Here is a 13,170-nt window from a genome sequence, read left to right on the forward strand (position 1 = left end):
TTGAATGCTGGTGGATGACTTGTCTCTATCAGATAAAGTAACATCTTACTCATTTGTGTGAGTCAGCATGACCTAGCCTCCTAAGACTACAACATTCTTCTACGGTATTGATGTTTTCCAGATGTAGTAATTAGCACAATTCAACAGCTCCATATGTTTGTAACTGCAATTGTTCCACATAGGCACAGCATGATCGGATTAGAGCTCAAGCTTGGTCTGTAGCCCGTATTATGTACATGTCTGTACTCTTTGTTAAATCAGAATAAAATCTGGTAAATGTCTGAGATTTATAGAATTAAAGTTGCCAGTTCTACAAAAATAGAGTAATACTTAGAAAATGAAAGAATAAGGAAAAGAAATTGAAGAGAAAAATGTAATTATTATCATTATTGTGAATCTGATGGTCTTTTACATGTTCTACACTTGCTGTGAAGTTACACAACTATAAAGCATTCTAGTATTTTGCTTGGTCCTTTTTCTGCCCAGTTTCCTCCAATCCAGTCTAATCAATTGTTGATTAAACTTCAAGACCGTTTGCAGTGCCTCACTTGCTTGATGTTGAACCTCTTCACATGATCTCTGGAACTGCAGAAGGCATTCCAGTTCAACACAATCCCTGTCAACTTACTAACACACAGGAGGATCATGCATCCCTCGGGGTACTGTTGAGATCAGGACTGCCTGATAGAAAACAACTTTGAAAACACAACACTATCCAGCATAAAACCTAGTTCCTGCCAATGTTAGTGATATTGACCCCTTCTCCACTGTTCAGGTGCGCACGGTCTGCAGTAGGAGCAGGAAGAGGCCATTCAGGCCACAGACCTGCTTTGCTATTTAACTAGATCGCGGCTGATCTTCAATCTCAATGCCACTTTTCCACACCCTCTCTATATTCTTTGGCAGTGGTCTCCACAAATACACTGATTTCTGTCATTAACATGCACATTGTTGAGTTTCCTCTGGAGTAGAAGATTCTAAAGATTCTCCAGCCTCTGAAGAAATACCTCATCATCTTCATTTTAAATGACCTAAACTTTACTGAGAGGGATATCGAGGGCCTCAGCAGCATCTTCCAGTGCCATGTCTTGCACAGTTGAGAAGCCAGGTCATGAGATATTAGTCCTTCCAAGTCTCTCACCAGGATAAGACAGATATTTCTACAACAGTCACTGGACCAAAGCCTACAAATTTGCTTCCTTATCATCGCTGTCAGTATATCCCATTATCAGAATTTTGAAGGGATACTATCCCATGCCCCTCTTTTGTCCACACGTGTAGTTTTCATAGTCATCAATTTTCCTTCAATTTTATTTCACTGTTATGCAGCATTAACAACACATTAGTAGACTTTTTTTTAAAAATGGCAATATGGAACATATGTCCATTACCCCACCGTCACTAGTTTTGCCTATTGGACTGCTGTAAACATTATCATCTTTAATATTCTCGAATTTTCATTTAGTTTAAGGTCAAGGAACAATACCAAGGTTGCCAATGCATCCAAAAATGTAGGTGGGTAAGGTGAAACACAATACCACAATTATTCTCTTTCTGGTGCTGTGACCTATGTGTTAATACCTCTTGAGTAGTAAGTATGGAATAGGGTAGATATGGAATCCATAATGGCATAGGTGGCTGTCAGAAGCAAACCACATGATACTGCCTTAATTCCCAGCAAGTTATTGCGATGATAACATTCAATTTTTTTTTCTTATGATCTTTCTTTCCAGTTTAATTAGGCATTACATGATTCCAGATCTAGTTTGCAGCATATTCTCAAAACCAGTAAAGCTGAGGAGCACACCCTTCAAATAAGGTTAGCCACTGAAAGAATTGTTACCAAATGATAGGTCAAGCAGGGCTGAAAACATAATAGGCTCAATTATGTGCCCCAGGTAAACTAATTTTAATGATTTTTAAAGCATTTTATAGGTAATGTACGATGCTTTTGTTGACACCAGAGGGTTAAAATTTGTCTTCAGTGCTAATGGCATGGGACAGTAGGACATTGACATTCATTTTATCTTCTGCACTTTCTGTTGAAAGCCATTGTCCAAGATGAATTCTAACATCAGAGGAATTTTATATATATACAGGAGACTTTTCAGGATGAAAAATGAACTTTTATCTATACTAAAATTCAAAGAATGATACACATGGGTATTTCCAAATAGTGTCAGAGACTGATGAATTCTGATAGAAAGTAAATGGCTTCTGATTCTCATGCCAATTTTAAAAGTGAACAATTGCTCATATTTAATTTCTGGTCGGAAGGAGCGTTCACTTTATGGTCACTTTACCATGATATCTGATATCTTTAGGTGTGAGATTGATGTTTGCTTTCCAGAACAGAACAACCTAGTCCAAATGCAACTGTACTGTATCCACTTTGTTTACTGAAGTTCTCTGACAGTTTACATTTATGGATGCAGTCAGTGGCAGGAATACCACAGGTCTGCACTCAGTAAAATTTAAAATATTCAAAATGAACTTACTTTTATTTTTCTCAATGAATCATTATCAGGCTTGATTAATTTGCTGGGATATATTGAAATATGTTTCCTTTTGATAAGTTTCTAAGAATGCACATCAAGCATTTTTTTGCTGGGGCGCAGAAGTACATTTTTTCCAGAAAAAGTGCTGAGACACAAGTTCTAAAAAATGGCATAACATACACTGTAATGTTGAGATAAACAGGAAGCTTCTGCAGGGTATTTTGCAAACTGCAGGGTATTTTGTCACTATGAATCCAGTTGCATCATTTAAACAAGAATGTGCTGTAAAACTGTTGGATTGAAGTAGCAAAGCTTGGTTACTTTTTGAGAAAGTAACAAATTAGATGTAAACTGTATGCCTGACATAGTGTGTTCCTTTAAATCATTTGTTCATGAAGTTATTTGGTAGTTAAGCATGATTCAGCTGTGGTTTCTTTGACTAGTTGTTTTTAAGAAAATGGATTGACTTGATTGAGTCCTGAAAGACATCTGATGGGCAATGCCTGCAACAAGTGACAAGGGAACCAACAAAAGAGAACTTGTCCTGAGCAATCTACCTTTCACAGAAGTATGAGACCATAGGAGAGGCAATGGCCTAGTGGTATTATCACTGGACTGTTAATACAGAGACCCAGATAACATTCTGGAGACCTGGGTTCGAATCTCACCACAGCAGATGGTGGAATTTGAATTCAATAAAATATCTGGAATTCAGAATCTAATAATGAATCCATTGTCGATTGTTGGAAAAACCCACCTGGTTCACTAGTGTCCTTTAGTGTCCACTGGCCTACATGTGATCCAGACCCACAGCAATGTGGCTGACTCTACACTGCTCTCTGGGCAATTACGGATGGATAATAAATGCTGCCTAGCCAGCAACATCCTCATCCCATAAATGAATTTTAAAAAATCCTGCCTATCCAGTCAGTGAGCATTTCTTCCATTGTGTTCTGTGGCAGTACAACCTTGCTAAATGGGATAGATTTAGGATGGATCAAGTAGCTCAAAACAGAGCATCCATGAAGCACTGTGGACCTTCAGCAACAGCAGAATTGTACTCGACCACACTCTGAGACCTCATGGTGTGTTTATCCCTCATTGCACCATCCAACTGAGTGGCCCAGAGAAGAATGCAGGAGGGGATACTATGAGCACCACAAAGCATTCCAAAAAAATAAGAAGTCAAACTGGTGAAGCTACTAATAGGACTAATTGTGTGGCAAACATCAGCAGCATTTGATAGACAGGGTGAAGTATTTGCACAGTCAAAGGATCAAACTAAGTTCTGCCGTCCTGGCGATGCTGCAGAAGGTGGGGTTTGGATAGCTCAGTGGCTAGATGATAAGAGTATGGTGGAGAATAAAGCCAGTGTCATGAGTTCAATCCCCCTGCTGGCTGTGAAGGACCTTTTCCCTCTCCCTATACGAGAAACCTGTTACAGGTTCCAATACTATTTCTCTGCATCTCGGCTTCCAGGAAAACCAGCCAGCTAACAAACTCCCAATAAGTCTCTCAAACTGATACCAACACCTCTGAATTTTAAGAAATTTGTGCCTTGTAACTCCCTTCCTCTTTCTTTCCATGCTTTGTCTGCCTGAAGTGTGTGAAGGAAATAGTGAAACAATTCCCTGAATTTCTTCAATGTTTTGTTAAACAAGTCCCAGCTTTGACTTGATTTAAGAGATTTTGCTGTGGAGCTATTTCTAAGGTTGAAACTCAAAAAAAAAAAACACAGGATTGGGGAACACCCCTCGACCTCAGTAAGAGTTTGGATAAAAATGGGAAAGAGTAGATCAAATAATAATCGCTGTTGTGGGTGCTTTTACACAAAAGTAAACCTGTTAAATTTGGCTAATTAAAATGTGGTCTATGATCAGGGACAGGAAGGCATGACTGCAGATATGGCAGGATGATCGAAGTGACCATGGCACCTTGGTACAGGGAGCCATTCAAGTGAGTAAAGAAAAATAGGAATGTAGTGGTGGTAGGGGACAGTATAATCAGTGAGATAGAACCTTGCTCTGTGTAGCTGTGAGCAGCAGTTCCGAAGGCTGTGTTGCCTGCCCAGTGCTAGGGTTAATGATATCTTGGGGCTGGACAGGAACTTGGAGAGGGAAGGGAGAGATCCAATTGTTGTCATCCATGCTGCACCATCAACATTGGCAGGACTAGAAAAGAAGTTGTGCTGAGAGAATTTGAACAATTGAAAGATAAGATGGGCTTATCGGCACAAGAGGAATAAATGTGAAAATGAGAAATTATTGGATTGGAAAGCAGAGTCTTTTATGGATGGATGTGAGAAACAAGGAAAAAAAGATACTGGTGAGAGTTGTATAAAGCCCCCAACAGGAACTGTACTGTAGAACAAAGGAGAAATGAGGGCCTGTAATACAAGGCAGGGCATGTAATAAAAGGTATTAATTGTGAGTGACTTCTACCTTTGTGCAGATTGGAAAGTCAGATTGACAGAGGTTGCCATGAGGAAAATCCATAGAATGTGTTCAGGACAATTTCCAAGAACAATATGTTGTGGATCCAACCAGTAATCACATTATTTTGCTTCTGGTACTGTGTCATGATATAATATATAATCTCAGAAGAGCAGATCCTCGCAGAAGTAGTGACCATGATATGATAGAATTTATTGCACAGCTTAAGAGTGAGAAACTAGGGTCTGAAACAATAGTACTGAACTTGGGGGGGAGAAACAAGGTAATTATAAAGGAATGAGGCCAGAGTTAGCTGGAATGTCTGGGAAAGGAGTTTAGAGGAAAAGACAGTTGATGAAAAATGACAGATATTTAAGAAAATAGTTCACAACTTTCACCATAGGTGGTATATTCTAGTGAGGAAAGAAGAATTCTAGAAAGGAAATAAACTTACCATGGTTAACCAAGGAAGTTAAAAATTGTATGTTTTTTTTTCAATTTCATGCTTTGTGGCAAATTATATAGGTCGTCCAGAGAATTGGAAGAGTTTTAAAAACCAACCAAATATGACTGAGAAAAGGGAGAAATTAAACTTTGGGAGTAAAGTAGCAAATAATATAGAGATAATCAGCAAGAACTTGCTTAAATATATAAAAAGTAAGAGACAGACCAAAGTGAACAAAGGTCCTTAGCAAATGAGGCTGGAGAAATAATAATGACGAACCATGAAATGGTAGACGAGTTGGATAAACACTTCACATTCATCTTCATGGTAGACAACAAAACATTCCAAAAAATCTACAGAATCAAGGGCATAAGATAAGAAGGAAAATAATAACTATCACTAGAGAAAAAGTACTTGGGGAAACTAATGGGGCTAAAAGCTAGTAAGTCCCCTGGACCTGATGGTTAGAATCACAAGATAGTTAACAAAACAGCTACAGAGTTGTGTATGCACTGGTGGTAATCTTCTGAGAATCCTTAAATTCTGGAAAAGTCCCAGAAGCTTAAAAACTGACAATATAATAGCCTTATTCAAAATGGAAGGAGACATAAAACAGGTAGGTACAGGCCTGTTAGCTTAATATCAGTCATTGAGAAAATGGTCGTCTATCATAAAGGATTTAATAGCATTTAGCATGTTGGGGCAGATGTTGCACTGACTGAACAGTCATTATTGCAAGCCTAGTTGGAATTTGCAATGTAATCCCCGTTGTAGCATTCTCCAAAGGAATTGCCAGGGAAATTGGACCTTCCGCTAAAAATTTCTCTACACCCGTAACCCAGGAGAGTCTCTACAAAATCGGAAACTTCAGATGGTTCTGATTTAAATTAAGTAACATAGTTACTCAGGAGGAGTTAGACCTTTTAAAATGCATAGTCTAACTCCTGAATAAGTATTCAATAGTTCCCATACTTTGTCTCATTCTTAACCCACAGACCCCTCACATCCCATCCCCTGACCTGACAACCTGTCTACACGCTGGTACTTGACTCCCCACAGCTTCTGGAGCCCACAATCTACATGCCGCTGGACCAAACCCCATGCCTCCACCATGCCATCACTAATCAACCCAATACATCACTCCTCCAAACTCATCTGTTTCAAAACGGACTCAACTTGAGCTCCGTCAGATTAGACCTGACACCACCCCATTCCCCAACCCGCTCCCCCACTATTAAACATGACACCTACCCTTCCCAAGCCTGGCCAGACCTAATTTCTCTTAGCCCACCCCTAAACACTTACTTGTACCCTGGCACCCAAACCTGCTCTCATCCTACTTTTTTGTCACCCTGCCCTCTACCTATCTAGCAACTTAACCCTGGCAAGCTACCCTGATGCCAGTTAGCACCCTACCCAGTTGACATACTGCCACCCTTACCCAACTTGTACCCAATTCTCCCAGCACCCTAACATCTCACTTAACTTATGAGCTTACCCTTTGATGACAGCTGTCAAAGTGGCTATTGGGACTTTTCCACTTCAAAATTCATCAGCTGAGTACTGTGAATAGAGGATGTGGTTTTCCTTCCGCTGAAAGTTCTATACTAAGAACAGTCAAAATGGAAGTGCGCCTAACATTTCTGATGGAGGTCTGACCTTTATTCTTCCAATCTTCATTGGATATGAGAAGATGCCAGGGAATTGGAAAGTATTCAAATAGGGTGTAAGGACTAAAAATATGAACTAAAATAAAAAGAAACGGGGTAGGCCAATAGGCCCCTGATGCCTGCCATTCAACAAGGTCATGACTGATGTGTCCAGAGCCAGAGGTCACAGTCTGAGGTTTTGGGGTAGACCATTTAGGACGGAGATAAGGAGATATTTCTTCAACCGAAGAGTGGTGAGCCCGTGGAATTCATTACCACAGGAAGAGGTTGATGCCAAAACATTGAATGAATGTAGTCAAGAGGTGACTTGATTAGCATTTGGGGGAAATGGAATCAAAGGTTATGGGGAGAAGGCAGGATTAGCCTATCGAGTTGGATGATCAGCCATGATTGTGGTGAATGGTGGAGCGGACTCGATGGGCTGAATGGCCTCCTCCTGCTCCTATCTTCTATGTTTCTATGATATGTCTCAGGCCTCAACTCTTCCTCATGCCAGCTCATCATAGCACTGAGCTCCTTAATATTTCAATTATCATTTATCTGCTCCTTAAACATTCTCAGTGATCTAGCCTTCACAACTCTCTGGGGTAAGAATTCAAGACATTACCCTCTCAGAGTAGTAATTCCTTCGCCTCCATTTTAAATGAGAGTCCCCTTATTTTGTAATTTCATCCCCTAGATTGAGACTCACTCAAGAGTGAAAACTTCTTCTCAACATCTACTCAATCAAGCCCCATCAAAATCTTGTATATTTCAGTCCTTCTAAACTCTAATGAATAAAGGCCTAATCTGCTTAACTTTTGTTGATAGGTCAAACTCTTCATCCCAGAAATTAACCTAGTGAATTGCTTTTTGAACCACCATCAATGCCAGTATGTGCTTTGTTAACCAAAGAGACCAAATCTATACACTGTACTCCAGGTACAGTCTCACCAACACACTGTACACTTGTAACAAGATTTCCCTATTTTTAAATTCCAATCGCGTAGCAATAAAGGCCAAACTTCCGTTTGCCGCCTTAATTACCTGCATGCTAACTTCTTGTGTTTCATAAGCAAGAATACCCAGATCCCTCTGCGCTGCACTTCCCTATTCAAATAATCTGCTTGTTGATTCTTCCTGCTAAAGCGCATGATCACATACATCCCTTCATGCAATTCCATCTGCCTAGTTTTTGCCCACTCCCTCAACCTGTTTATGTCCCCTTTCAGATTCTTGTTTCTCAGCACAGTGTGCCGCCATCCTCATTTATTTTTAAATCCAGCAAATTTGGACATATTGCATTCTGCACCCCCTTCAAATAACTAATCAAGGTAGTAAATAATTGAGGCCCTAAGACTTGTCATATCCTTGTCATATCCTACTAATTATGTTGTTGCAAACTGAAAAAGGCCCATTAATCCCAGTTTCTGACTTCCATGTGCTTTGCACTACCATTTCTTCCTTAATAATGGACTCTAGCATTTTCCCAACAATGAGCTGTGCAGGAACAGAGGGTCCTAGGTACATGTTCATAGATCTTTGAAGGTGGCAGTGCAGATTGACAGAATGAGTAATAAAGATGACCCTGACTAGAATATTGCAGCACCATATTTTAAGAAATAAAGGTCCATCACAGTCTGCAAAGAAGATTTAACAGAATGGTTCCAAGGATTGAGAGGGTTCAGTTACAAGGTTAGTCGGAAAGACCGGAGTTATTGTCCTTGGAGTGAAGGTGGTTGAGATTTGATAGAAGTGTACAAGTTAATAACAAGCTTTGGTAAGGTACAGTAGGAAAATCCCTTCTCATTAGCTGATGATAGAAGGCTGAAGGGACACAGAATTAGGCAAGAGATGCAAGTGGGGCAAATGAGGAAGGATGTCTCTCACACACCAATTAGTAAAACTCTGGAAATCTCTGCACATGAGGTTGTTGGATGCAGAAAAAAAAATCAATGCTTTCAAAAATAAATTGGATGGACATCGAAGGAAATAAACTTCTTATGATGTGGAGATCAAGCAAGAGATTGGATTGTTCACCTTAGTCATTTACTACACAGGAGCAGACCAATTTGACTCCGCAACTGTAATATTTAATGATTTAGCCGCCTTTATTTCTGTCATTGTAGCAATGGGACTTCATACTGCATTTACTTGGAGGAAATGGCCCGGTTTATTTGGCTGGTGTATTTGCAGAGTACAGAGATTGTGTCTGGCCAAGAGAAACACCAGTCTCTTCAATACCTAAAGGATCATTTTGTTCATTTTTTTTTAACAGAGTTGCATTTGAGTTTCAGCCAAGTTGAAAATCTTTGCCCCAATCCTACTTTAAAAGTATTTCATGCCTTACTTTAACTTCAACTGATATTACGATTTTCAGAACAATGACTCATATTTAAGGAGAGGTGTTTGACATTGAGCTAGGAAGGGATATTTAGCAGTCAAGAAGCCTTTAAAAGTAGCTTTCCCTCAGGTCTGGCTGAACTTAATGGTTGGGGGAAAGGAACAACATCAGTGAGAAGCTCACACACATTAGCAAGGGAGAGAAGATTGTGGGGCTGGGGAGGCAGGGATCACTTTGGATTGTTGACAGCGAGGGAGGGACTCAGTTACTGATGAGGTTAATGGGGCATTTGGGGCTTGAAGATCGTATGCGGTGCTGGGCCCACCTGACTGTTCCATCAGTTGCCAGGTTTTAACCCAGCTAGCGAGTCCTTAATGAGGCACCGAGGCACGTTACAATATTTAAACGAGAAGCCCTCACTAGCTCCGAAAAGTAGAAATGGGTAGGTGCGATGTTATGTTTTGGTTTGCAATGCTTCAATTTTTACCTGCCCAACGCTTTGTGTGGCTGTTGTTAAATTTACCTCCATAGAGGACCGAAGGAATCAGTGGATTAGCAGAAGCCATCATTTGATGTTTAATAGGGGACCTGTGTTCCCACCTGTCAGCATTGCAGTCAGGAGTACTACACCAGATTATTATTTTTCCTTGAAGGCTGCTACTGCTTCTGCTCGCATCTCTATTGTGCGATCATGTCTGTTTTACAATCTATAGCCTTTAAACATCAAACTTTCCAATTCGGAGAAGATCATACAGTGTAACAGGTTAGCTAGGATTTTCTGTTCAATCCCTGGGCTTTTTACAAATCATCTAAATACTAGGCAGATGTAGCTACAATTCTGACTAAAGGCAAATGACTTGAGATGGAATCAAAGCAGAATATCAAGATTAAATTTGCAAATGTATAACCATACAAATGAGAAAAGCATACCAGTGACTTAACCCACTATTACTACTGCAAACAAAATACTTTTTGTATTTGAAAGGACCAAACAGTTGATTGTGGATGTGATCAGAACTCAGCCAGGCGAAACGTTGACTGAAATCCTGGAAACACCAGCGTCCTCACAGCAGGTAATTTTAATTGTATTCTCAAACATTTTTATTTATTTCATTGTTTCACGGAACTGAATGTCTCTGCCAGTTCCACTGATAATTCTGGCCCAGGAGATGATATTGTCGTATAGAGGAAACCAAAACTTCCCTACCCTCAAACCAGTGAGTCATGTTAGTTTGGAACAGGAAACATGTTACAGCAGATTCTGGGAACAGCTACCTTCCATTACAGAGTCAAGGAGATGGATCACTCATGTACACAACAAACAGCATGGGACTAGGGACTGAGCACCACTGGACACAGGCTTCCAGTCACAAAAACAACCTTCAACCGTTACCCTCTGCATCCTGCCAATGAACTAATTTTGGATCCGATTTTGCTAAATTGCCTTGGATTCCATTGACTCTTAGCTTCATAACTAGTCTGTCATTCAATTCTTTGTTAAAAGCCTTACTTTGGTCCATATAGACTGCATCAACTGCATTATCCTCATCCTACGTACCTCATCACCATCTCACAAAATTCAATCAAATTTGTTACACACGATGTACCCCTTAAAAAGCCATGCCAATTGTTCCTAATTAATCCATGCCTCTCCAACTGGATATTCATTCTGTTCCTCCGAATATTCTTCAATAGTTTCCCTACCTCTTAGAGTTATTGGCCTGTAGTTTCCTGGTTTATCCCTGCCACTCTTCTCACATAATGATACGACATTAGCGATCCTCCAGTTCTCTGGCATCCCTCCTGTGGCCAGAGAGGATTTGAATATTGATGTCAGAGCCACTGAAGTTTCCTTCCACAGCAACTTTAGATACATCTCATCTGGGCCTGAGGATTTATTCATTTTCAATCCTGCTAAAACCGCTAATACCTCATCCCTCTTAATACTAACTTATTCATGCATACCACAGCACCCCTCCCTGATATCTATACCCACCGTGTCCTTCACTATTGTGAATACAAAGTACTCATTGAAAACCTCAGCTAAGTCTTCTGGCTGTATACACACACACGCTGCCACTTTGGTCCCTAGTTATTTTCTTGTCCCTAATATACTTAAAACACCTTTGGGATTTTCTTTAACATTAATTTAGCAATGGAAAGGGATCGGTATATACCGCAGGGCAAGAGTTATAGCTGGGGGAAAGGCAATTATGAAGCGATGAGGCAAGATTTAGGATGCATAGAATGGAGAAGGAAACTGCAGGGGCTGGGCACAATTGAAATGTGGAGCTTGTTCAAGGAACAGCTACTGCGTGTCCTTGACAAGTATGTACCTGTCAGGCACGGAGGAAGTGGTTGAGCGAGGGAACCGTGGTTTACTAAAGAAGTTGAATCTCTTGTCAAGAGGAAGAAGGAGGCTTATGTAGAGATGAGGCATGAAGGCTCAGTTAGGTCACTTGAGAGTTACAAGTTAGCCAGGAAGGACCTAAAGAGAGAGCTAAGAAGAGCCAGGAGGGGACATGAGAAGTCTTTAGCAGGTAGGATCAAGGAAAACCCTAAAGCTTTCTATAGGTATGTCAGGAATAAAAGAATGACTAGAGTAAGATTGGGGCCGGTCAAGGACAGTAGTGGGAAGTTGTGCGTGGAGTCCGAAGAGATAGAAGAGGTGCTAAATGAATATTTTTCGTCAGTATTCACACAGGAAAAAGACAATGTTGTCAAGGAGAATACTGAGATACAGTCTATTAGACTAGACGGGATTGAGGTTCATGAGGAGGAGGTGTTAGCAATTCTGGAAGGTGTGAAAATAGATAAGTCCCCTGGGCCGGATGGGATTTATCCTAGGATTCTCTGGGAAACTAGAGAGGAGATTGCAGAGCCTTTGGCTTTGATCTTTATGTCGTCATTGTCTTCAGGAATAGTGCCAGAAGACTGGAGACCAGCAAATGTTGTCCCCTTGTTCAAGAAGGGGAGTAGAGACAACCCTGGTAATTATAGACCAGTGAGCCTTACTTCAGTTGTGGGTAAAGTGTTGGAAAGGATTATAAGAGATAGGATTTATAATCATCTAGAAAGGAATAATTTGATTAGGGATAGTCAACACGGTTTTGTGAAGGGTAGGTCGTGCCTCACAAACCTTATTGAGTTCTTCGAGAAGGTGACCAAACAGGTGGATGAGGGTAAAGCGGTTGATGTGGTGTATATGGATTTCAGTAAAGCGTTTGATAAGGTTCCCCATGGTAGGCTATTGCAGAAAATACGGAGGCCTGGAATTGAGGGTGATTTAGCGGTTTGGATCAGAAATTGGCTAGCTGTAAGAAGACAGAGGGTGGTGGTTGATGGGAAATGTTCATCCTGGAGTTCAGTTACTAGTGGTGTATCTCAAGGATCTGTTTTGGGGCCACTGCTGTTTGTCATTTTTATAAATGACCTGGATGAGGGCGTAGAAGGATGGGTTAGTAAATTTGCGGATGACACCAAAGTTGGTGGAGTTGTGGATAGTGTGGAAGGATGTTGCAGGTTACAGAGGGACATAGATAAGCTGCAGAGCTGGGCTGAGAGGTGGCAAATGGAGTTTAATGCGGAAAAGTGTGAGGTGATTCACTTTGAAAGGAGTAACAGGAATACAGAGTACTGGGCTAATGGTAAGATTCTTGGTAGTGTGGATGAGCAGAAAGATCTCTGTGTCCATGTGCATAGATCACTGAAAGTTGCCACCCAGGTTGATAGCGTTGTTAAGAAGGCGTACAGTATGTTAGGTTTTATTGGTAGAGGGATTGAGTTTCGGAGCCATGAGGTC

General features: G+C 40.6%; 1 protein-coding gene across 1 annotated transcript in view; it reads left to right on the forward strand.

Moving 5' to 3' along the window:
- The window catches only part of iqgap2 (IQ motif containing GTPase activating protein 2), a 333,913-nt gene that overhangs the window by 304,896 nt on the left and 15,847 nt on the right, over positions 1–13,170 (forward strand). The window contains exon 33 of the mRNA XM_048593829.1: positions 10,354–10,441. Coding sequence (XP_048449786.1) covers positions 10,354–10,441 — 88 coding nt within the window. The remainder of the gene's footprint in view (positions 1–10,353; positions 10,442–13,170) is intronic.

This window comes from Rhincodon typus, chromosome 3, assembly GCF_021869965.1.
Source record: "Rhincodon typus isolate 14 chromosome 3, sRhiTyp1.1, whole genome shotgun sequence".
Taxonomy (NCBI): Eukaryota; Metazoa; Chordata; class Chondrichthyes; order Orectolobiformes; family Rhincodontidae; genus Rhincodon; species Rhincodon typus.